Source organism: Eurosta solidaginis, chromosome 4, assembly GCF_040869045.1.
Source record: "Eurosta solidaginis isolate ZX-2024a chromosome 4, ASM4086904v1, whole genome shotgun sequence".
Classification (NCBI taxonomy): Eukaryota; Metazoa; Arthropoda; class Insecta; order Diptera; family Tephritidae; genus Eurosta; species Eurosta solidaginis.
In genome coordinates, this window is record NC_090322.1 from 119,013,210 (window position 1) to 119,040,301 (window position 27,092).

Here is a 27,092-nt window from a genome sequence, read left to right on the forward strand (position 1 = left end):
ATCTAACTGCCGCTAGCATCTCCAAATGTACCACTCTTCTAATCCGTGGTTTCCCAATGGTTTGTATGCGGTAGATGGTATCACTGATCTTCTTCACAACTTTGTACGGGCCTTCCCAACTGCACCGAAATTTGGCTGGAACACCTTTCCGCCGGTGAGGGTTGTTTAACATTACCAAATCTCCCGCCAAGAAACCTTCCGAATTAAAGTTCTTGTCATGTCAGTGTTTCATCTTACTACTCGTTACCCTGGGCCGTTCCTTCACACTCTGTTGTTTGGTCAATGAACCATTTCGTAGAGCTTGCGCTGGACGGATTTGCTTTGCATAATCGGTATCGTTCCCACATTTCACAACAGTAGTGCGCTCCGGCTTGAAACTACCCTCGCATTCTTTCTCGGAAATTCGTTGCTTCGTTTTCCTGCGTCTTTTAGGTTTTGTCAATGCCAGTGTTTCTCTCGCAGGTACTTTTGATTTTGATTTATTTGGCCCATTCGATCTATCAATCCGTGCCTTTGACTTTCGTGGTCTTTGTCGAGTCTTTTCCACCAGTACCCGATTACTGCTGAACCCTTTTTCCAAACTAAAGTTAAGTGGTATGTCCTGATTCTTATAGCGCATAATTTTTCTCCGCATATCGATCCTGACGTCATGGTCAACCAGAAAGTCCACTCCCAATATGACTTCATCAACGATCTCCGCCACAATGAATTTGTGTAGAACCATGACTTTTCCAATTAATACCTCACATACCACTTCGCCTTGGACTTGATTATATTCGCCTGTGACCGTACGCAACCTTGCTCCAGGTAATGACTTTACTCTCCTGTAGACCAAATCAGATCGGATCAAGGAATGAGATGCCCCCGTATCTACAGTCAGTACACGCTCTTTACCATCCACATTCCCTCTGATGGTAAGACTGCTTGATTTCCTTCCAATCTGCGACACAGATATCACAGGACATTCAATAGCCGGGGCAAGTTTTCGTTCTTTACATCCGACACGCTCTTGCTCATTTCCGCCAGCTTTGCGTTTACGGCCACCCACATTGTTGGAATTATTAGGGCCAAGATCGCAATGACGTGCAATGTGACCTGGGTTGCCGCACTTGAAACATTTAATAACTCCGGCATTCTTCTGTTGAGATCCCTTCAGTGCTTCCAAAATTGTGTCTACCCACTCTGGCCTTTCAACTTCCACACGGCGTGCTTTGAAAACTGGCTTACACAGAAGCGACGCTGTTTCCTGAATCAGAGCATGCGATACCGCTTCAGCAAATGTTAGTTTTGGATTCGCATATGTAGCCCGCTTCGTTTCCACATCTCGTATGCCATTTATAAAGCTCTGAATCTTTACCCTTTCAGTGTATTCCACGGGTGCGTCCGCATTTGCGAGATGAGCTAACCTTTCAACATCCGAGGCAAACTCCTGCAAAGTCTCATTCGCTCTTTGGTGACGGTTTTGCAACTCAATTTGGAATATCTTTTTCCTATGCTCGCTTCCATAACGTCGTTCTACAGCAGCCATCAATGTTTCATAACTGTTCCGTTCGTACTCTGGAATCGTCTGTAAGATTTCCGCTGCAGGCCCTTTCAATGCCACGAACAGTGCAGCAACTTTATCTTCCGCATTCCAGTTGTTCACTGCTGCGGTCTTCTCAAACTGTAGTTTAAAGACCTGGAAAGGAACAGAACCGTCAAAGGATGGTGTTTTTACCTTTGGATTACTCGCTGCAACTGCTGGACGATTTAATTGTAACTGCTCCATACGACCCTTCAAATCATCGACTTCTGCCTGAAATTGAGCGATTTTTGCATCCTGCATTCCAGCTTTGATGTTACCCTTGCTTCCTGTGCTTCTAACTGTGAAGACATTTGTGCCACCTGCAATGATAAGCGCTCCTCTTGTTCTTCCATCTTTGATGTTATGCGTGTCTCCTGCGATTCCAGTTGGGATGCCATATATGTCTTCTGTTCTTCCAATTGTGATGTTATACGGGTTTCCTGCGATTCCAGTTGGGATACCATATACGTCTTCTGTTCTTCTAGTTGAGATGCCAGTTGAGATGTTATATCTGTCTTTTGCGATTCCAGTTGAGAAGCCACTGTCGATGTTTGAGCAGATATTGCAGCCAAAATCATGTTCAAGTCTGTGTTCGCCATTGTCTGCGGTGTTTCTTCCATTTTTGTTATTTCCTCGCCATCAAGATGAAAGTCATACTCTTCCACATCAATTCCTTCTGCTTCCATTGCCTCTCGTAGCCGTGCCTGAAGTTCAAGTTTAACGCCGCTTGTATTCGATGCACGGCTCTCCAACTCCTTCTTTAGGTGCTGGATCTTCAATTCACTGAACTTTGCCATGTCCTTGTTGTCCTTTGGAATTTATTCAACAATTCCTCTTCTGACACCAATTGTAACGAATTTGCTGCAAATCCTTTTATTTGCCCTTTTGCTAGGTTCGTATCGCTAAACTGTTGAATAAATAACTCCAATATTGAATAATGGAAAAATGGCCTTTATTAAAATACTTCACAATAACACTCAAACTGTGCAACGAATAGCTTAATAACCAAACTGATAACTAAAATGAACTGACTTTCAAAATAATACTGCTATTGCTCGCTAGATATCGTCTTAGTCGTAACTGCTTGACAACTCAAATCAAACTCTACTATTGGCCGCCAGATCGCGTGCTTAATCAATAACTGATTGATAACTCAACTCAAACTGAATTACAGCGCCTCTACATCTGTTGCCTTTTATACCCTTTGGTTTCCTCGTTCGCATTTTTCCAGAATCTACTAGCATTGTCCATGAGCTCTCAAACTTCTCAGCTATATGCATGTGTTTGCGCATTGCTCCCCGCTGCTCGTATTCGAACATGGTACATATGTGTAGACGCAATTATTTATTCGTTTATGTAGATACATAAAGATTGAATTATTGATGTGAATGTTTGTAGTTTACAGTCTCTCGCGCGCACATAGGCGTATAAGTAAATGCATCTATGTGTGACATCTCTCAGCTGCCTTATATATGTGTATACATGATTTGATTATTGACGTAAATATCGCTTAGCATGGCCTTAGTGATGGTATAGCTTAGTGATGCTAATATCCGTGACAATATTAATAAAAGTGAGCATGACAATATCCCGGCAAAAGAAGAATAATGCGTTCAGATTACGACGGACTATCAGCCGAACTGTTCAAACATGTCACCAGATTTTAACTTAAGTATGCTTTGACCAATCCATGTATATAACGTTCTATATAGGATATTGTTCGAAAGACTGAAGCCCAAAGTCAACGAACTGATTAGAGCTTAGCAGTGCCTCTTTAGATATGCTAAAGCTACTATCGATCAGAGTCGGCAGACTCACCTGGCGATTCCACCATGTGTCGATAGTTAGTCATAGATCATAATGCAACAATAAAGGTGATGTCAACAACATAACCTCACTTTTTCGGAGAATCTATTTACCACTATTTATGTGTATTACAAAAGTGATAAATTTTTATTTTTAATTTTTCGTACAAATTCTTCAAAGAAATTATTTTCTGCAAACTTTTTTCTATATTCTGTTATGGAATACAAAGTTGCTTTAATTTTTTTGTCTATAAAATTCTGGTAGCAGCTCGTATATATTATTATATATTTTAAAGCATATTAAAATCTACTCCGCTCGTAGTAGAATTCAAAGGCAGTTGTGTATGATCGACAACCCGCTAAAATATACATGCCGAACTTGGCAGAATAAGGGAAAACGTCAGAGGGGTGAGAACTGTTGAATATTCATTCCATCATAGTCATATATAATCTCATATCGTATTGTAACGAACTTTGTAGGCGTGGGTTCGGATCCCACTTCTGACACCAGTGTGACGACTATGAGTAACACTAAGTGATACTCACATCCCTAGTCTGATGCTAAGTAAATAAAGTCACAACAACAATAAAGCAGACAGTCACTTGTATCTACATAAACGAATCAATCATTATGTCTACACATATGTAGGTACACGCAGCTGAGAAGCAAAGCACAACCATCTGCAAATCCTCTTATTTGCAATCCTCTTGCTAGGTTCGTATCGCTAAACTGTTGAATAAATAACTCCAATATTGAATAATGGAAAAATGGCCTTTATTAAAATACTTCACAATAACACCAAACTGTGCAACGAATAGCTTAATAACCAAACTGATAGCATAAAGGAAACTGACTTTCAAAATAATACTGCTATTGCTCGCTAGATATCGTCTTAGTCGTAACTGCTTGACAACTCAAATCAAATTGAATTCCAGCGCCTCTACATCTGCGGCCTTTTATACTCTCTGGTTTCCTCGTTCGCATCTTCTATAATCTACTAGCATTGTCCATGAGCTCTCAAACTTCTCAGCTATAACTAAAATTGCACGATTTTATAGCTTCTCTCATACCCCATGCTTGTATGTGTGAGCGACACTTCCACAATTATAATTGCCTACATTTAGGAGCATCTCAAATAAGATGTCTGCATATGGTTGTGCTTTGCTTCTCAGCTGCGTGTACCTACATATGTGTAGACATAATGATTGATTCGTTTATGTAGATACAAGTGACTGTCTGCTTTATTGTTGTTGTGACTTTATTTACTTAGCATCAGACTAGGGATGTGAGTATCACTTAGTGTCACTCATAGCCGTCACACTGCCCTCCACCTAAGTCTGATCGTCCCGATCAGACAAGTCTCCCGATCTAAACGCTGCTAGCATCTCCAATTGAACCACTCTTCTACATCGAGGTTTCCCAATGGTTTGTATGCGGTAGATGGTGTCACTGATCTTCTTCACAACTTTGTACAGGCCTTCCCAACTGCACCGAAATTTGGATGGAACACCTTTCTGTCGGTGGTGGTTGTATAGCAGTACCAAATCTCCCTCTCGGAAATCTTCTGAATTATTTTCCTTGTCGTACCTGTATTTCATCTTACCACTCATTTTCCCGGATCGTTCCCTCGCACTCTGTTGCTTGGCCAATGAAGAACTACTTCGCAGAGCTTGATTTTGACGGATTGACTTTGCATCATCAGTATCGTCTTGACGTTTCACAACAGTAGTACGCGCTGGCTTGAAACCACCCTTGCATTCTTTCTGGAAAATTCTTTCAGTCGTTTTAGTGCGTCCATTAGGGCTTGTCAATGCCAGTGCTTCTCTCGCATGTACCCCTGATTTCGCACCACTTGGCCCATTCGATCCATCAACCCTTGCTCGATCCACCCTCCTTGACTTTCCAAACTGAAGTTAAGTGGCACATCTTGGATCTCATAATGCATCACCCTTCTCTGCATATCGATCTTGATGTCATCAACCAAGAAATCCACTCCCAATATAACTTCATCAACAATCTCCGCCACAACGAATTTGTGTAAAATCATGACCTTCCCAATTAAGACTTCACCCCGGACTTGGTTATACTCGCCAGTGACCGTACGCAACCTCGCTCCAGGTAACGGTTTTACTCTCCTGTTGACCAAGTCAGATCGGATCAAGGAATGAGATGCGCCCGTATCTACAGTCAGTACACAATCCTTGCCATCCACATTCTCTCTGACGATAAGACTGTTTGATTTCCTTCCAATTTGCGACACAGATATCACAGGACATTCAATAGCCGGGGCAAGTTTTCGTTCTTTACATCCGACACGCTCTTGCTCATTTCCTCCAGCTTTGCGTTTACGGCCACCCCCATTGTTGGAACTATTAGGACCAAGATCGCAATGACGTGCAACGTGACCGGACTTCCCGCATTTGAAGCATTTGGTAACTTTTTCACTCCGCTTTTGCGATCCTTTCAACGCCTCCAATATTGCGTCTACCCACTCTGGTCTTTCTACTTCCACACGGCGTGCTTTGAAAACTGGCTTACACAGAAACGACGCTGTTTCCTGAATCAGAGCTTGTGACACCATTTCTGCGAATGTTGGCTTTGGGTTTGCGTAGGTAGCTCGCTTTGTTTCGACGTCCCGTATGCCATTTATAAAGCTCCGAATCTTTACCCGTTCAGTGTATTCCACGGGTGCGCCCGCATTCGCTAAATGTGCTAGCCTTTCAATATCCGACGCAAACTCTTGCAATGTTTCACCAGGCCTCTGGAAGCGGTTCAGCGACTCCATTTGGTATATCTGTCTCCTATGCTCAGTTCCGTATCGTCTCTCTAGAGCGCCCATCAATGCTTCATAACAGTTCCGTTCGCCCTCTGGAATGGTTTGTAAAATCTCAGCTGCAGGCCCTTTCAACGCCATGAACAGTGCAGCAACTTTATCTTCACCATTCCAGTTGTTCACTGCTGCGGTCTTCTCAAACTTTAGCTTAAAGACCTGGATAGGAACAGAACCGTCAAAGGATGGTGTTTTTACCTTTGGATTGCTTGCTGAAACAGCTGGGCGGTTTAATTGCAATTCTTGTATACGACCTCTCAAAGCATCCACCTCGGCTTCGATTTTTTTCTCAAACTGCGTTATTTTCTCGTCCATACGTGCTTCGAGTTTTGATGATATACGCGCCTCTTGCGCTTCGAGTTGTACTGTTATGCGTGGCTCTTGTTCTTTCAGTTGTGTCTCCATCTTTGATGTAATCTGTGTCGACATTTCTGCCATACGCGTGTCTTGTGCTTCAATCTTCGATGTAATCTGTGTCGACATTCCTGACATACGCGTTTCTTGTGCTTCAATCTTCGATGTTATGCGTGTCTCCTGTGATTCCAATTGTGATGACATGTTGGTAGATATTTGTAATGACATTTCGGACATTTGTGCCGATATTGCAGCCAATATCATGTTCAGGTCTGTGTTCGCCATTGTCTGCGGTGTTTCTTCCATTTTTGTTATTTCCTCGCCATCAAGATGAAAGTCATACTCTTCCACATCAATTCCTTCTGCTTCCATTGCCTCTCGTAGTCGTGCCTGAAGTTCAAGTTTAACGCCGCTCTCCAACTCCTTCTTTAGTTGCTGGAACTTCAATTCACTTAACTTTGCCATGTCCTTGTTGTCCTCTGGAATTTATTCAACAATTCCTCTTCTGACACCAATTGTAACGAATTTTCTGCAAATCCTCTTATTTGCAGTCCTCTTGCTAGGTTCGTATCGCTAAACTGTTGAATAAATAACTCCAATATTGAATAATGGAAAAATGGCCTTTATTAAAATACTTCACAATAACACTCAAACTGTGCAACGAATAGCTTAATAACCAAACTGATAGCTTAAAGCAAACTGACTTTCAAATACAGCTATTGCTCGCTAGATATCGTCTTAGTCGTAACTGCTTGACAACTCAAATCAAACTGAATTCCAGCGCCTCTACATCTGCGGCCTTTTATACTCTCTGGTTTCTTCGTTCGCATCTTCTAGAATCTACTAGCATTGTCCATGAGCTCTCAAACTTTTCAGCTATAACTAAAATTGCACGATTTTATAGCTTCTCTCATACCCCATGCTTGTATGTGTGAGCGACACTTCCACAATTATAATTGCCTACATTTAGGAGCATCTCAAATAAGATGTCTGCATATGGTTGTGCTTTGCTTCTCAGCTGCGTGTACCTACATATGTGTAGACCAGGGTTGAGTCATTTTGAAATGAAACAAATCAAAATAAAAAATAAAAAATTATTCATCATTTCTTGAATAATGAATAACATTTTCTCGTTTTTCAAAATATTCTGATTGATGATAACCGCTCATTCTTATTTTTGCAAAATTTGAATAAAGAGTTGAGTTATTCCTTATTTACAAAATAAGGAATAACAATAAAATTTTAGTATGATTTTTAATAATCGGGGATTGCCCATATTGCTTTTTTTAAATGTATGAAAACATTTATTTGAAGCAATTTTTTTTTTTTTTTTTTTTTTTTTTTTTAATTTTTATAATTTATTTAATAATTTGGGAAAAATTTGAACAACGTGACATCAGGGCGGACAAGGCGACAGCTGTTTCGATTATACCTTGTAAATCTCTTCAAAGCCTTCATACCTTGTAAATCTCTTCAAAGGCTTTGAAGAGATTTACAAGGTATAATCGAAACAGCTGTCGCCTTGTCCGTCCTGATGTCACGTTGTTCAAATTTTTCCCAAATTATTAAATAAATAATAAAATTTTAGTTTTTATTCAGTTATCCAAAAATAAAAAAATAAACCATCGAGTTGTCCGGAAAATATACCCATATGCGTAACCAGTTCGTGTGTAGTTCTGAAGTTTCTTAGGGTAATATTGAGATGATTTTGGGGAGTATTCGTGGGGTTTTTTGGGGGCGGTTGGGGGGTAATTTCTGGGAAACCCTGCGGATCCTCCCGGGGCCTATTGGGGTCCATTCCAAGGGCTCTCTCGCGATCCGGAAAAAGATTCCGAAGGGTGCTAAGCCTTCATCATCAGTACGCTTTAGGCATGCAGGCTTAGCACCCTTCGAAATGGATCTATCTGCGCAGCTATGGCATGTTGTCTGAAAAATTTTCTACTTACTATTCCAAAAACAAAATACAATTTTTCAAATTTAGAAAAATTAAAAAATAACAATAATTATCATTAGAAAAAAATTATTGTTCTGGCCTTGAGCTCGATTCGAACCTTGAATGATTTATCAATAGGCCGATAAAAACAAAAACAATTGTTAACAAACGATGAGCACTTGGGAATGTCAAACAAAGTAATTGACAATAAACAAAAATCCAGCATTATCAGTGATTTGCACCAGATGGTGCAACACTGAATAAATGTAGTTGGTAAAAAGGAATAGAAGTAGCAAATTTGCCAGTCAAACAAACCACCGCTGTATAGCTAAATGGTTAGCGCAGCATGCCTAAAGCGTATTGATGATGAAGGCTTAGCACCCTTCGAAGTGGATCTATCTGCGCAGCTATGGCAGGTTGTCTGAAAATATTTCTACTTACTATTCCAAAAACAAAATACAATTTTTCAAATTTAGAAAAACTAAAAAATAACAATAATTATCATTAGAAAAAAATTATTGTTCTGGCCTTGAGCTCGATTCGAACCTTGAATGATTTTTGGATAACTGAATAAAAACTAAAATTTTATTGTTATTCCATATTTTGTAAATAAGGAATAATAAGTCAACTCTTTATTTAAATTTTGCAAAAATAAGATTGAGCGGTTATCATCAATCAGAATATTTTGAATAACGAGAAAATGTTATTCATTATTCAAGAAATGCTTGAATAAAAAATAACATGTTATTCATCACTCAAGTTTTCTTGAATAATGAATAAAAATTTATTTTTTATTTTTTCGTCAATGGTTATTCAAATTTGTTGATAACGCCCATCCCTGGTGTAGACATAGTGATTGATTCGTTTATGTCGATACAAGTGACTGTCTGCTTTATTGTTGTTGTGACTTTATTTACTTAGCATCAGACTAGGGATGTGTATCACTTAGTGTCACTCATAGTCGTCACAGTATGTTACCGTTACGTAAGAATCAGCTGTTTTCGTATGATCGCTTAGCATAACGAACGTTCGTTTCGCAAAAGGGAATTGTGACAAGTTCTTCCACAATAGCCTTGTCGCCCCTTCCATCGTGTTTTGCTCAAGAGCAAGAATTATTTTCTAAGAATTTAGTTTAATTCGAAAGAATGTTTATAGTTCTTTCATAGTGTCAAACATGATTCGAACCACCTTTGCTTACGTTTACACTTTGTTCATAATAAATTTAAACCCTTCAGGCCAAAAAAGGGTAGATGGTGTAGAACACATAAAGTTGGTGTAGAATACATAAAAATTACTCCTCTCTGTGGGTGGGACACAACAAATTAAATGGGGTTACACTGTCTTTATCTTTACCCCAAGTACTGCCAGCAAGAGATTTAATGATTTTATTACGGCTCTGGATTTTCGGTACAATTGCGGCTACATGGTCACCAAAATGTAGATCGTGGTGAGAGAGCCGAAATAAAATCCCCAATCCTCTTGCTGGCAGTACTTGGGGAAAAGATAAAGAAACACTCATTACCACTTACAAAGCAACTGGCCAGCCGATTGCATGCTACGCGTCCCCGATATGAAGCTAGAGGCCTCCCACAATACAGCCCTCAGAACCACCACGGGTCGTCTTCTTATGTCGTCAGAACACCATCTACATAATGAGGCGAGAATACTTCCCATCAGGGAGAGAAATGAGATGCTAACCAAACAGTTCTTTTTGAATACCCAGAAACCTGTGCATCCAAACAGACATCTGACTGATGAGCCAACACCGCCCTGGGGCTTAAGGAGTCATCTCCGTAAGCATTATGGGGAAATACGGCACCTGAGAACTCAGCCGTATGAAGTAAAAAAGCACAAGCAGGCCCTCAGCGAACTCCACAAACAGGCGTCGGACCTTTATGCCAGGAATTGCCCGGTGAATCCAGTACTCAAAGAACAATACCCAAAACTTGCGGAAGAGGAACGCATACTCCCCATGGAAGCGCGAGTCACTCTAGCTCAACTTCGATCTGGATACTGTAACAGGTTAAACGCTTACCTATCCAGAATCAACCCCGAAATACAAAATGTATGCCCCGCTTGCAATGTGTCCCCACATGACACCAACCATCTCTTTACTTGTAATGTGGAACCAACGCCTCTAACACCCCTCTCATTATGGTCCACCCCTGTTGAAACTGCAAGTTTCCTTGGACTCCCGTTAGAGGACATTGATGGCAATTTGTGATTGGTCGCACCTATTGGATGTGGCGAAGCACTGCTATAACAACAACAACAACAAATCCTCTCTGTGCCAGTAAGGGGTTTCCTAGGAAATCTCAATAACACAGTATAAACAAGTCCTGTACAATATTCTTTAAAGTTTACTTACTCGTACGAAAATCAAAACTTTGGTATCTCCGATTCTGTATTTTCCCTCCGACACGCGTACCATTGGGAATTGTGATGGGCAAGTACATTTCTCCACCAAATCTTTGACCTGCAAGTGACAGAGAAAACGAAAGTAAGTAAATGGGTATAATTACACACATACATTCATATTTTTAAATAATTTGCGTGCTAAGATATTGCAATTACTTGTCAATGAGATACAATCCCAAACCATACTGTCCTTTCCGAAAAAAAAATAAAACATTAAAAAAAATCGAAATTCGAAACCGATTAGGGTAACGCTTCTTCATTGTACGTACATATATAAAACATGTAACATCATTAATTTTGTGCAAATTACAATTTGTGGTATCGCAAATCCATTATAAGACCTATTCATGCCATCCAACCGACTTATTCGTCGTCCATTTGTGTGCTGCGTTGCGTTGTTATTAACTTAAGAAATCTACTGAGGAATACGGCGATCATGGGGGAAACAGTAGAAAGAAAAGAAAAAACGAAAGAAGCATGCCACATTGCTGCACAAACACCAAAACAGTTGCCACCGTTGAACTGTGATCATCAACATCAATGGCTAATATCAAACGGCGAGCGCATAGCCTATTAGCGATAATGAACTGATGACGCATGCGACTGACTACCTGACTGAATGACGGGTACCAACACCACTAATAACAAACAAAAAGTATTGCGTCAGTAAACAAACAAAAAGTATCGCGCCTCTGTTTGTTTAAACAAATAAATGGACAAATGACTGGTCGTGCAGCATTTACAATGACAGTGGCGAGTACAACAAATACATGCATTTAAAACTATAACCTTTTGACATTTCTATCCATTGTTCCGTAAATCTTTTGCGCACGCGCAGTAACTATCGTTACAAACTTTTTTTTTGCGTTAAATAAACAAATGTGAGGCAAAAGGTTTAGTTTAAACGTGGTTACGTCATATAATAGTCATATCTTTTCATATGTAAGTATATATCTGTGGCGATTCGATAAAGCAACTCGACTCGTCTTAAGATAAATAATAAATAAAAAAATATATATAAAGCGCGATAGCCTCCAAAGAGATTTTAGGCCGAGCTTCCCTTCAAATTTCCGTCGTGCTCCTTTCAACCTTCCTACAAATTGGCGGGACGGGACCTCCTTGTTTTGTGCCGACTCCGAACGGCATCTGCCTTTCATGGCAGAAATGCACTCGGAGTGCCTACCAAATGTTCTTCTATTTGAAAATACTTATTTCTAAAATTTCGATGTAGCTTTACCCGGGGCGTGAACCCAAGATCTTCGGCATGGTAGGCGGAGCACGCTACAATCACACCACGGCGCCTTGTTAAGATAATAGTTTTAAAAAAGCTATCATCATCACATCATTGTGACTTACTGTATTTTGTTGCAGCCATATGGCGCTAAGGTTTTTAACAAATAATGTAAGATTTATCTTAACTCGAGTTAGGTTGTTTTAGCAAAATGCCACAGACGTATTGAAGTGAACTCTGACCGAACTAGGGTATCAGTGCTTGTAAAGTGTTCTATTTTCAAAATAATTAAAATCGATCACCAGAAAATAAAGTTGTGGGGGTTAACAGTAAAATATATTAAAGATTAAATTCTTTTAAAAAATGTTCGCCCTATTGACCTTATGTGAAACGATACCTTCGGTATGATAGACGGCGACATCACTAACATACTACGGCGTTACAATATTTCAGTATAACCCTGAATAAACCTTCACGCCCTGTTCATAAATGGACATGCCGAATAAGCTGGGCGAAATACTGTTACAACATCGTAAGCGGGAATGTGTTCTATGTTTGAAAACTAAACATAATAAAAACAAATAAGGAAGGCTAAGTTCGGGTGTAACCGAACATTACATACTCAGCTGAGAGCTTTGGAGACAAAATAAGGGAAAATCACCATTTAGCAAAATGAACCTAGGGTAACCCTGGAATGTGTTTGTATGACAGGTGTATCAAATGAAAGATGTTAATGATTATTTAAAACGTAGTGGGCCTTAGATCTATAGGTGGACGCCTTTTCGAGATATCGCAATAAGGGTGGACCAGGGGTGACTCTAGAATGTGTTTGTACGATATGGGTATCAATTTAAAGGTATTAATGAGGGTTTTAAAAGGGAGTGGTGGTAGTTGTATATGTGAAGGCGTTTTCGAGATATCGACCAAAATGTGGACCAGGGTGACCCAGAACATCTTCTGTCGGGTACCGCTAATTTATTTATATATGTCATACCACGAACAGTATTCCTGCCAAGATTTCAAGGGCTTTTGATTTCGCCCTGCAGAACTTTTTCATTTTCTTGTACTTAATATGGTAGGTATCACACCCATTTTACAAAGTTTTTTCTAAAGTTATATTTTGCGTCAATAAACCAATCCAATTACCATGTTTCATCTCTTTTTTCATATTTGGTACAGAATTATGGCATTTTTTTCATTTCCCGTAATTTTCGATATCGGAAAAGTGGGCGTGGTCATAGTCGGATTTCGGCCATTTTTTATGCCAATACAAAGTGAGTTCATATAAGTACGTGAACTAAGTTTAGTTAAGATATATCGTTTTTTGCGCAAGTTATCGTGTTAACGGCCGAACGGAAGGACAGACGATCGACTGTGTATAAAAACTGGGCGTGGCTTCAACCGATTTCGCCCATTTTCACAAGAAACAGTTATCGTCATAGAATCTATGTCCCTACCAAATTTCACAAGGATTGGTAAATGTTTGTTCGACTTATGGCATTCTTTAAATAAAGTTAGAAATATTATAGGTGGCGATATATACAGTTGTGTTCACAAAAATAGCAGTGCTTCATTTGCATAGAAAAAATTCGAATAGTGGTCGTATTTAAAAAAAAAAAAAAATAAATGTAAGGCGCTATAACCTCCGAAGAGATCTAAGGCCGAGCTTCTCTTCCAATTTGCGTCGTGCTCCTCTTGATTTTCCCTACAAATTGGCCGGACGGGACCTACATGTTTTATGCCGACTCCGAACGGCATCTGCAAAGCAGATGAGTTTTCACTGAGAGATTTTCATGGCAGAAATACACCCGGAGTGCTTGCCAAACACTGCCGAGGGGCGACCCCGCTTAGAAAAATTTTCTTCTAATTGAAAAATCTTATTTCTAAAATTTTGATGTTACTTTGCCCGGGAGTTGAACCCAGGGCATACGGTGTGATAGGCGGAGCACGCTACCCATCACACCACGGTGGCCGCCATATTTTTTTACATGTATATATATTTGCACTTAGCTTTATATGGAAGCTCAGTATGCATTATGCTCAGTTGCAACTGAAATGTGTCTCTCCACTACTTGCTGCTAGAGGGATCTCCTTAACATTATTTTAGTGATGAGGAGCTTTTTTATACCCGCGAATGCATTTGTATATACGTTAAAAAAAAACAGAAAATAATGCAATGATAATTGTAATACAGCTCGAAGAAGATAACTAATACATAATACTAATTGTTTAATCTGTGTTTTAAACATAAGTCGAATCTCTTGACCTGTTCACCAAAGTAGAGTATATGTTAACTTGGGCGAAAAGCTACCAAATATGTACCAAATTTCAAGCAAATAGCTCAACAAATAATTTTTTTAGGAATAGGCCGGTCCCTGGTCCACTTCCCGGAAAAAGTTTTTGTATTATTAATTCAAGCCATAATCTACCTACATATGTACCAAATTTCAATTGCTCGATAAATATATTTTTTTGGGAAAGGTCGGTCCCTGGTCCACTTCCTACGAAAAAAAATCCTCTAACAAAATCGCTAAACAAAAATCCTTCGCCATCTTAACTAAAATTTTTGCCCTGACTGCCTGTGTAGTTAAACACAAAACTCCTTCGAACTGTACCTGCATTTGTGCCGGCACACAAAGTTTCCTGTTTTGTGTATTTCCATGCACACTCAGAATTTTGTGTAATATTTTGCCGCACAAATACAATACACGAAACCATTTCGTGATTCGCCAAGTATTTTATTATTTTGTGTTCGGTAGTGTGCATCGTAAAGTCGAATACTATACAATTGAATTGTGCTGATTCTGACTGCGATGGTGGAACAACTTAACGTACATGAGCGATCCCAAATTAGGTCCACTACGAACCTGGAATTAAGTGGTCAGACTTTATTTCTTCTTTTCTCTTCACTTCGCATTAAAGGTCAAATATGCCGGACGGAATATAATAAATAATGGTCTAAAAATAAACCGTGCAAATTTACACTTAAATTGGATAACTCTTAGAAGAAAATTTTGAAAACCATATGTATTCAGGGTGCAGCATTTTATATAAACTAATGAAAGTGTGATTTGGCAAACACTCCGAGTGCATTTCTGCTATGAAAAGCTCTCAGTGAAAATTCACCTGCCGTGAAGATACCGTTCGAAAGCGGCATAAAATATGGGGTCCCGTCCCGCCAATTTGTAGGAAAAATTAAAAGGAGCATGACGCAAATTGGAAGAGAAGCTTGGCTTAAAATATCTTCGGATGTAATCATGTCTTGCATTTATTTATTTTTAATATGCGTGCGAACTTCACGTCCGTGACCCAGGACTTGCGCATTCACATATCTTTCCTAAAATTTAGCATATCGTAAAAATGTGGTCGATGAAAGCATCCACTGCCAATGATCAATAGGCACCCTGAAAATTTTAGTATTCATTACTAAATCCTTCCCCTTGAATTGACATATTAGCCGTGTTTTTTAACACGCGTATATCCGTTTACGCTTAAACTTTATATTGACTGCTAAGAGACAAACTATAAATACACCTCTGAAATTGCTGCGCATAAATTTTGTCCTACTAAATTTCAATACGCATTATACTCAGATGTAACTGAAATATGTGTCTTTGTTTCACCCTGTACACTAATTCTATGTATTATATGTGTGTCCACAATTCATCGCAACTGATTCAGCTATATGTTATACCCTATGGCCATCAGAGCGTTGCGTCTCCGCTTTTCGGTACACCCTGTTGCTGTAGCTAGTTGTTTTACCACAGCCGCTAGATGGGTCTCCTAAGCATTATCTAAGCGAAGATAGGCGTTTTTAAAACACGGCTATTAACATTGGTTTAAGCATATTTCCAGTACTTCTGTAACAGCCCTTGCCCTATTGGACACTTGGTATGATAGCTTACTAGACATATGCCATTACGTTGCACGAAGAGTAACCGAATTCATTGCTGGGAGCTGAGTGTTGAATTGAAGTAACGGAAATCAATCACTTCGCACAAAATGTGCGAATGTAGCAATTACTGTTGCCACCGATGCCTTTTACCGATAGAAAGACAACCACAATTGATGATGCTGCCCTGGCCGTGCATCTTTTTAATGTACCCACATACCTATACATACTTATTTGTTTATATGGTTGTATGCTTAGCTCATATTACCACTGCAAACTATTTGTTACGGGTATTGTAAGTCGTTTTTGTTTGGTGATTGGCGTAGTTTGTTATTGTGATGCGGTGTCGGGTGCTGGATGTTGCTATTGTGTTTGTTGTATTTGACGTTATCGGCGGTTAGTGGCGCTTGAACATTTGCACTTCCGTTTTACCTTTTTTCGGAATATTTAATAGCAAAAAATTGACAAATGTTAAACACATGCAACCAAAAACGACTTTGTATAGATCATCGCATGGCTCCACAGTTGCTCCACACCATATACATTGGATTATACATACTTTGTGATCCTCTGACGGCAATTTAAATAGTTGCTGTCGCCAAAGATGTTGTTACTGTTGTTGTTGTCCAATTTGTTTCAACAAGAGTAAAAGTGTTTGGTAGATATTGTATTTGTCTATCGGTTGGACTCTGATCGTGTAGCTTGTGAAATGCTTTGCCTGTGCGCTTGCGCATATTTTATTTGGTGGGAGTGTATGTACATATTTGCAGACATAACATACCAACTATACAATATACATATGTATGCATGCACATACAAATAGCGAATAAAAATAAGGACATAGTTTCGCATGTGATTTGAGACTTGTTGCTGTGATGTACGTATAGCTAAGATAATTTCGTCGGAAAATTTTGCTGCGGGCGTGCGGAAATCTCTTTGATTGCGTGCTGACTTAGTCAAAAACCCGACGAGCTTTATAGCAGCTGATGTTAGCTATATTTGGTGATGGTGGCGGTGATGGCATTTTATGCCTAGAAAAGACATTTCATCTGTGCTTGTCTTGTCAAATTAGTAAGGTTATGCATCGTCTCAGCGTATGCGGACACTTCCTGGGAGGGAATGAAATACAGACGATTCACAAGCGAAATCAATTACGGTAAGTAGTATCGTTCATAGCTGATAGCTATGAAATTGGCGGAAACTGTTTTATACCTAATACGTTTTAGGTTAATTCCAACAGCCGTCTGTCCAGTGTGACTGAAATTAACGGAGTTTAAGAATAACTGAAAGGGATGCTCACGTATATGGATATTCGAGTGACGATTAAATGCTATTTTAGCAAAAACCTTCCGAGAAAAAATTTGGGAGCGTCTGCCTTTTACTCCGGCCTTAGATAAACACTTAATTGTTTGAAAATAACATCATTTTGAACTCGATGGAAAAATGGCTACGAAAGGTTTTCTTGTATAAAAACTACTATATAGTACCTATTTGTAGTTTAGGTTATAGGGTTTACTACCTTTTGCCTGCAGGTGTGTGATGTCGTTAGTTTTTGCTGTAATTTTTGCGGACGTGCAAGATTCGCCATGTCAAAAATGACCATACTCATGCCCTACCAAGAATGGTGCTCGCTCGAAACTAGCGTAGAGCTATCGCATTAAAATGCGGCACTAGCTCTCAATCTGTATTTTCAACTGATATTTTTAAAATTGTAATGTCCTACGATGGGGCAATAACCCGCCTCCACTACAGAACTTGAAACAGTGTTCTTATTGTCTCAGTTGTCGTTGGTTCTTTGATGGTCCCGGCATTTATTGATTAATTAAAATTTTGAACCCGTACTGCGTGAGTATTGTTTTGCAAGATTTTCTCAAATTTGTTTCTACAGGGAGATGACACTAAAAATACAAAGGCTTACATATATACAAATGGGAATTGTTAATAAACAGTTTCTAAATTATGGAAGTCCAGCTAAAAACATTTATAAGAATGCAAAACTTTTAGAAAACGAGCATTTAATATTGTCACGGATATTAGCATCACTAAACTATACCATCACTAAGGCGATGCTAAGGCGATGCCAAGCAGTATTTACGTTAATAATCAAATCAAGTATACACATATATAAGGCAACCAAGAGAGATGTCACACACAGATGCATTTACTTATACGCCTATGTGCGCGCGAGAGACTGTAAACTACAAACATTCACATCAATAATTCAATCTTTATGTATCTACATAAACGAATAAATAATTGCGTCTACACATATGTACCATGTACGAATACGAGCAGCGGAGAGTCAATGCGCAAACACATGCATATAGCTGAGAAGTTTGAGAGCTCATGGACAATGCTAGTACATTCTGGAAAAATGCGAACGAGGAAACCAAGCTGTAATTCAGTTTGAGTTGAGCAATCAATGAGTTATTGATTAAGCACGCGATCTGGCGGCCAATAGTAGAGTTTAATTTGAGTTATCAATCAGTTTGGTTATTAAGCCAGCGAGTAGCAAAGTATAAGTGTTATTGTGAAGTACTGTAATAAAGGCCATTTTTCAATTATTCAATATTGGAGCTATTTATTCAACAGTTTAGCGATGCGAACTTAGAGGAGGGTTGCAAATGAGAGGATTTGCAGCAAAATCGTTACAATTGGTGTCAGAAGAGGAATTGTTGAATAAATTCCAGAGGACAACAAGGACATGGCAAAGTTCAGTGAATTGAAGATCCAGCAACTAAAGAAGGAGTTGGAGAGCCGTGGATTGAATACAAGCGGCGTTAAATTTGAACTTCAGGCACGGCTACGAGAGGCAATGGAAGCAGAAGGAATTGATGTGGAAGAGTATAACTTTCATATTGATGGCGAGGAAATAACAAAAATGGAAGAAATACCGCAGACAATGGCGAACACAGACTTGAACATGATATTGGCTGCAATAACTGCTCAAACATCGACAGTAACATCCAAGATGGAAGCGCAAGAGGCACGTATAACAGAAATGTCATCACAAATATCCACCAACATGTCATCACAACTAGAAGAACAGAAAACGTATATGTCATCACAGATGGAATCCCAAGAGACACGAATAACATCGAAGATTGAAGCACAGGAAACACAAATTTCTTCACAACTTGAAGAACAGAAGACGTATATGGTATCCCAACTGGAATCGCAGGAAACCCGTATAACATCACAATTGGAAGAACAGAAGACATATTTGGCATCTCAAGGAAGCGCAAGAGGCACGTATATCTGAAATGTCGGCACAAATTTCGGAACAGGTATCATCGCAGCTCTTTGTGAAACTGGAAGAGCAGGATGCAAAAATTTTACAACTCGAGGACAAAATTGATGCCGAAATAGAAGCGTTACAAGGTCGTATGGAGCAGTTACAACTAAACCGCCCAGCTGTTTCAGCGAGTAATCCAAAGGTAAAGACACCATCCTTTGACGGTTCTGTTCCTTTTCAGGTCTTTAAGCTACAGTTTGAGAAGACCGCAGCAGTGAACCAATGGAATGCTGAAGATAAAGTTGCAGCTCTGTTCGTGGCACTGAAAGGGCCTGCCGCGGAAATCTTACAGACCATCCCAGAGGACGAGCGGAACCACTACGAAACATTGATGAGCACTTTAGAGAGACGTCACGGAAGCGAGCATAGGAAACAGATATTCCAAATTGAGTTGCAAAACCGCTACCAAAAAGCAAATGAGACATTGCAGCAGTTTGCTTCAGATATTGAAAGATTGGCTCATCTTGCAAATGCAGACGCACCCGTGGAATACACTGAAAGGGTAAAAATTCAGAGCTTTATAAATGGCATACGGGACGCCGAAACAAAGCGAGCTACATACGCAAACCCAAAGCCATGTCACAAGCACTGGTACAGGAAACAGCGTCGCTTCTGTGTAAGCCAGTTTTCAAAGCACGCCGTGTGGAAGTAGAAAGGCCAGAGTGGGTAGACACAATTTTGGAAGCACTGAAGGGATCTCAACAGAAGAATGCCGGGAGTTACTAAATGTTTCAAGTGCGGCAACCCAGGTCACATTGCACGTCATTGTGATCCTGGTCCTAATAGTTCCAACAATGTTGGTGGCCGTAAACGCAAAGCTGGAGGAGACGAGCAAGAGCGAGTAAGAGGTAGAGAGCTAGATCCAGCTATTGAATGCCCTGTGATATCTGTGTCGCAAATTGGTAGAAAATCGAGCAGTGTTACCGTCAGAGGGAATGTGGATGGCAAAGAACGAGTACTGACTGTAGATACGGGCGCATCTCATTCCTTGATCCGATCTGACTTGGTCAACAGGAGAGTAAAACCGTTACCTGGAGCAAAGTTGCGTACGGTCACTGGCGAGTATAACCAAGTTCAGGGAGAAGTGATATGTGAAGTATTGATTGGGAAGGTCATGGTTCTACACAAATTTGTTGTGGCGGAGATTGTTGATGAAGTTATATTGGGAGTGGATTCCTTGGTTGATCATGACATCAAGATCGATATGCAGAGAAGGGTGATGCGTTATGAGAACCAAGATGTGCCACTTAACTTTAGTTTGGAAAAAGGGTTCAGCAGTAATCGGGTACTGGTGGAGAATACTAGACGAAGGCCACGAAATTCAAAGGTAAAGGTTGATAGATCGAATGGGCCAAATAAATCAAAATCAAAAGTACCTGCGAGAGAAACACTGGCATTGACAAAACCTAAAAGACGCAGGAAAACGAAGCAACGAATTTCCGAGAAAGAATGCGAGGGTAGTTTCAAGCCGGAGCGCACTACTGTTGTAAAATGTGGGAACGATACCGATTATGCAAAGAAAATTCGTCCAGCGCAAGCTCTACGAAGTGGTTCATTGACCAAACAACAGAGTGTGAAGGAATGACCCGTGATAATGAGTAGTAAGATGAAACACTGGCATGACAAGAACTTTAATTCGGAAGGTTTCTTGGCGGGAGATTTGGTACTGTTAAACAGCCCTCACCCTCGGAAAGGTGTTCCAGCTAAATTTCGGTGCAGTTGGGAAGGCCCGTACAAAGTTGTGAAGAAGATCAGTGATACCATCTACCGCATACAAACCACTGGGAAACCACGGGTTAGAAGAATGGTACATTTGGAGATGCTAGCGGCAGTTAGATCGGGAGATTTGTCTGATCGGGACGATCAGACTTAGGTGGAGGGCAGTGTCACGGAACTAAACTATACCATCACTAAGGCGATGCTAAGGCCATGCCAAGCAGTAGTTATGTTAATAATCAAATCAAGTATACACATATATAAGGCAGCCCAGAGAGATGTCACACACAGATGCATTTACTTATACGCCTATGTGCGCGCGAGAGACTGTAAACTACAAACATTCACATCAATAATTCAATCTTTATGTATCTACATAAACGAATAAATAAGTGCGTCTACACATATGTACCATGTACGAATACGAGCAGCGGAGAGTCAATGCGCAAACACATGCATATAGCTGAGAAGTTTGAGAGCTCATGGACAATGCTAGTACATTCTGGAAAAATGCGAACGAGGAAACCAAAGGGTATAAAAGGCAACAGATGTAGAGGCGCCGTAATTCAGTTTGAGTTGAGCAATCAATGAGTTATTGATAGGGGTGGGACTATCCGAATAAAAATTATCCGAATAATAAACTCTTTTATTCGCCAGGTATTCGTAATCCGAATAATATTTATTCGGATTTTTTATTCGTTAATCCGGATAGTACTATCCGGAAAATTTTTATTCGGATAGTACTATCCGGATAGTGCGCACTATCCGGATACTTGGAATAGTAAAATAAAAGACATTGCGTTTATGTTACGCTCATCGCTTGTGCAGATGAGCATGCATATATATTTATACGTACATATATTTATGTGTGTATAGATGCATATATGCATATATTTTTGTTTGTTTGGGGTTGCTTTGTTAATATTCATTTATTTAGTTACATATATTTACGTAACCAAAGTTGTGCTTGAGGCTTAAGCTAGAAATAGTTATCGGGGTCGTTTACAACTGTACTGATCATAGAACTTTGTTTATTAGTAAACAGGTGTGGAAATGGTAATATGGTAGGGATTTTTGTTTCCCATATACATACATATATACATATGTATGTATGTAAGTTGTATGGAAAATGTTTGTTTTGATATCGTTTGGTTTGTATAAACATCTAATTGGTCACCATTAAAAAAATAAGTTTACATGTCATTGTCAACATTTTTTGCGAAGTCTGATGGATCAAAAGTTATTTAAGGTCAATGTTAACTTAATGAAAACTTTTGAAAAAATTTCCTAAAATAAAGTTTGAAGCAATCAATTTTAAACGTAACAAAATTCTAGTGGAATTAGTGACTAGTTTCAAAAACGGCTGTCTGTCTGTTTTTGCCGCTCCTTAAAATTTTGATTGTCCTTGAACGCGTTAAACGCTGTAATATAAATACCCAAATGTGCATATAAGCATATTCTAACATATGTACATGTTGTATTCTTGCAGATTCCTTTGAAATTAGATTCATATACAAGTGCAAGTGGGTATCTCTATGTGTATGTATATGTATTCAAGAAAATTCGCAAAGGGTGATATGAAATAAGAATCCCACCTACTTTTACGGTTAGTGTGGGTATTATGTTTATTTTTTTTATTTAATTTTGTTGATGCTTAGACTAGCTGAGTATTTTTGCTTGCGAATGAAATTCTTTTCTTTTAAATCTTTTGCTTGTTGCAATACTTTTATGTGGGCATACTCGTGTATTCTACCTGCTACTGACTGACCTAACTACTGCTACTGACTGATCACAGTCCTACAACCATAAATACATACGTTTAGGTAATTCTAAAATAAATTTGCATATACATAGATGGAAATATTCATTCAAACTTTTCCTTCGGTTTTTAGTTGTGGATTTTTAATCGATTATGTATATGTTCTTTGTCTTTCTTTAAATGCCGCGCTTGGAAATTTCGTTAACAATAAATATTAACCAGCATTGTTCTTTTATATCCTGCATCGCGTAACTTATTCATAAATAAAAAACGAAACAATGGAAAGTATAAAATGAGGATACCATCTTCTTTTTGTTGATGGTGTGGGTACCTATACTCCGTATTGAACAGAAGACAAATCACTTATCACAAATTATCAGTAGTATTTTGAGGCTTATTTCGAGTTATAAGACATTCAAAAAGCAAAAAACCTTAACCTTTGCCCTTCAAAGTGAACAATTTTTTTTAATTTCATGATAAAATTTTATTTATTTATTTCTTTTATATACATACTTACAATAAAAACAATCTTTGCTTAATTATTCATTTCCAAGCGCGGCATTTAAAGAAAGACAAAGAACATATACATAATCGATTAAAAATCCACAACTAAAAACCGAAGGAAAAGTTTGCCTGAATATTTCCATCTATGTATATGCAAATTTATTTTAGAATTACCTACACGTATGTATTTATGGTTGTAGGACTGTGATCAGTCAGTAGCAGTAGTTAGGTCAGTCAGTAGCAGGTAGAATACACGAGCATGCCCACATAAACGTATTGCAACAACCAAAAGATTTAAAAGAAAAGAATTTCATTCGCAAGCAAAAATACTCAGCTAGTCCAAGCATCAACAAAATTAAATAAAAAAAAATAAACATAATACCCACACTAACCGTAAAAGTAGGTGGGATTCTTATTTCATATCACCCTTTGCGCATTTTCTTGAATACATATACATACACATAGAGATACCCACATGCACTTGTATATGAATCTAATTTCAAAGGAATCTGCACGAATTCAACATGTACATATGTTAGAATATGCTTATATGCACATTTGGGTATTTATATTACAGCGTTTAACGCGTTCAAGGACAATCAAAATTTTAAGGAGCGGCAAAAACAGACAGACAGCCGTTTTTGAAACTAGTCACTAATTCCACTAGAATTTTGTTACGTTTAAAATTGATTGCTTCAAACTTTATTTTAGGAAATTTTTTCAAAAGTTTTCATTAAGTTAACATTGACCTTAAATAACTTTTGATCCATCAGACTTCGCAAAAAATGTTGACAATGACATGTAAACTTATTTTTTTAATGGTGACCAATTAGATGTTTATACAAACCAAACGATATCAAAACAAACATTTTCCATACAACTTACATACATACATATGTATATATGTATGTATATGGGAAACAAAAATCCCTACCATATTACCATTTCCACACCTGTTTACTAATAAACAAAGTTCTATGATCAGTACAGTTGTAAACGACCCCGATAACTATTTCTAGCTTAAGCCTCAAGCACAACTTTGGTTACGTAAATATATGTAACTAAATGAATGAATATTAACAAAGCAACCCCAAACAAACAAAAATATATGCATATATGCATCTATACACACATAAATATATGTACGTATAAATATATATGCATGCTCATCTGCACAAGCGATGAGCGTAACATAAACGCAATGTCTTTTATTTTACTATTCCAAGTATCCGGATAGTGCGCACTATCCGGATAGTACTATCCGAATAAAAATTATCCGGATAGTACTATCCGGATAAACGAATAAAAAATCCGAATAAATATTATCCGGATTATTTGAAACGAATAAATTTATCGTTTATTCGAATAACGTTTATTCGGATATAATTCGAAAATAATCCCACCACTAGTTATTGATTAAGCACGCGATCTGACGGCCAATAGTAGAGTTTAATTTGAGTTATCAATCAGTTTGGTTATTAAGCCAGCGAGTAGCAAAGTATAAGTGTTATTGTGAAGTACTGTAATAAAGGCCATTTTTCAATTATTCAATATTGGAGTTATTTATTCAACAGTTTAGCGATGCGAACTTATCGGAGGGTTGCAAATGAGAGGATTTGCAGCAAAATCGTTACAATATTAACACTAAGTATGTACGTAAGGCGGCCGCCGTGGTGTGGTGGTAGTGTGTTCCGCCTACCACACCAAAGTTCCTGGGCTCAAACCCTGGCATACCAACATCTTACCGCGGGCCTACCATTAGGTTGTCACCGAAAAAAGTTTTTTTAGGTGGGGTTGCCCCTCGGCAGCGATTTGGCAGGCACTCCGAGTGTATTTCTCCGTGAAAGCTCATCTCCTTTGTAGATGCCGTTCACAGTCCGCTTAAAACGTAAAAAATTGAAGCTAACGAAAAACACCACATTAGCTTTTAAGTACTGTATCTAATAAATTACAAACAAATCAACTTCTTTCCAACTTTTGATTTGATATGGAGTTACAAAACTGTAAAAGCTAAACTAAGCCCCTTAGATATATTTGCGGCCACTTCAAAATAAAAATCTAACTAAAGTGAAAACGTTATTTGGTTATTTGTTACTGACTGAAACATGCGAATAGTAGGTACATATTGTGACGAATATTAGTGACATAAAGTGATACTCACATCACTAGTCTGATGCTAAGTAAATGAAGCCACAACAACAATAAAGCAGTCACTTGTATCTACATAAACGAATCAATCATTATGTCTACACATATGTACGTACACGCAGCGGAGAGAAAATGAACAAACACATGCATATGTCTTACCTGAAATGCGCTCCAAAGTAGGCAATAATTTGTGCAAGTAACACTCACATATACACGCGCATATGAGAAGCTATAAACGTAGTTATAGTTGGTAACTTTATAGCTGCTAACCAACTAGTAAATTCTAGAATAGAACCACCTAGAAATATGTCAACGAGGAAACCAAACATTATAAAAGCAGCAACAGTTGAGGCACGAAAATCAGTTTGATTAAGCACGCTATCTGTCGAGCAATAGAAGTGTTATTTTGAAAGTAGTCCAATAAAGACCATTTTGCATTATCGAATATTGGAGTTATTTATTCAACAGTTTAGTGATTCGAATGTTAGCAGAATGTTGCAAATAAGCGGAATTTCAGTAAATTCGTTACAATATGTACATACAAGCAAACTTTGCATACAGTTAATAAGACACCACCACCCGATTGGGAACAAAATATTTTATGGCAACGTCACATTTTACGCTTTACTCATGACGACATTGTTTTAATACCCGCTGTACTTGTACACAGGGTATTATAACTTTGATTGGATAACGGTTGGTTGTACAGGTATAAAGGAATCGAGATAGATATAGACTTCCATATATCAAAATCATCAGTATCGAAAAAAAATTTGATTGAGCCATGCCCGTCTGTCCGTTAACACGAAAACTTGAGTAAATATTGAGATATCTTCACCAAATTTGGTCAACGAGCTTAACTGGACCCATAATAGATTGGTATTGAAAATGAGCGAAATCGGATGATAACCACGCACACTTTTTATATATATAAAATTTTTGAAAACATAAAAAACCTGATTATATTGTAACGATTTTACTTGCAAATCCTCTTATTTGCAATCCTCTGCTAAGTTCGAATCACTAAACTGTTGAATAAATAAGTCCAATATTGAATAATTTAAAAATGACCTTTATTACAGTACTTCACAATAACACTTATACTTTGCAACGAATAGCAAGCTTAATAACCAAACTGATTGATAGCTCAAATTAAACTCTACTATTCAAAATAATTCTGCTATAGCTCGCTAGATAGCGCTTAATCGAAATCTCAAATCAAACTGAATTACTTCTTACTCGCCTGCCCCGCTTTTATAGTTTACGCTGCATACTTCTGGGCTCTTCCATTTCCAGAACTTACCAACTATATTCGTGTGTGTATAGTTCTCATATAGTTTCTACTTGTTTACAATTGTCTACTTTTTAGCGCTTCTCAGATGTACATATGTGAGTTTGTAGTTTACAGTCTCCCGCACACACATAAGCGTATAAGTAAATTCATCTGTGTGTGACATCTCATCTCTCGCTGCATTGTATGTAAATGTTGCTCGTCGGAATGTGTACATATGTGTAGACGCAATTATTGATTCGTTTATGTAGATACATAATGATTGAATTATTGATGTGAATTCACGTCACTGCTTAGCATCGGCCTGGAGATCGCAGCACTCCTTAGTTTTGCTAATATTCGTAACAATAT

At 38.5% G+C, this 27,092-nt stretch overlaps 1 protein-coding gene across 7 annotated transcripts in view; it reads right to left on the minus strand.

Moving 5' to 3' along the window:
- pigs (pickled eggs) overlaps positions 1 to 27,092 on the minus strand; it is a 618,878-nt gene that overhangs the window by 36,651 nt on the left and 555,135 nt on the right. For all 7 annotated transcript variants that reach the window (XM_067782653.1, XM_067782648.1, XM_067782649.1 and 4 more), the window contains one exon: positions 10,856 to 10,963. In XM_067782653.1, the coding sequence (XP_067638754.1) occupies positions 10,856 to 10,963 (108 nt within the window). The remainder of the gene's footprint in view (positions 1 to 10,855; positions 10,964 to 27,092) is intronic.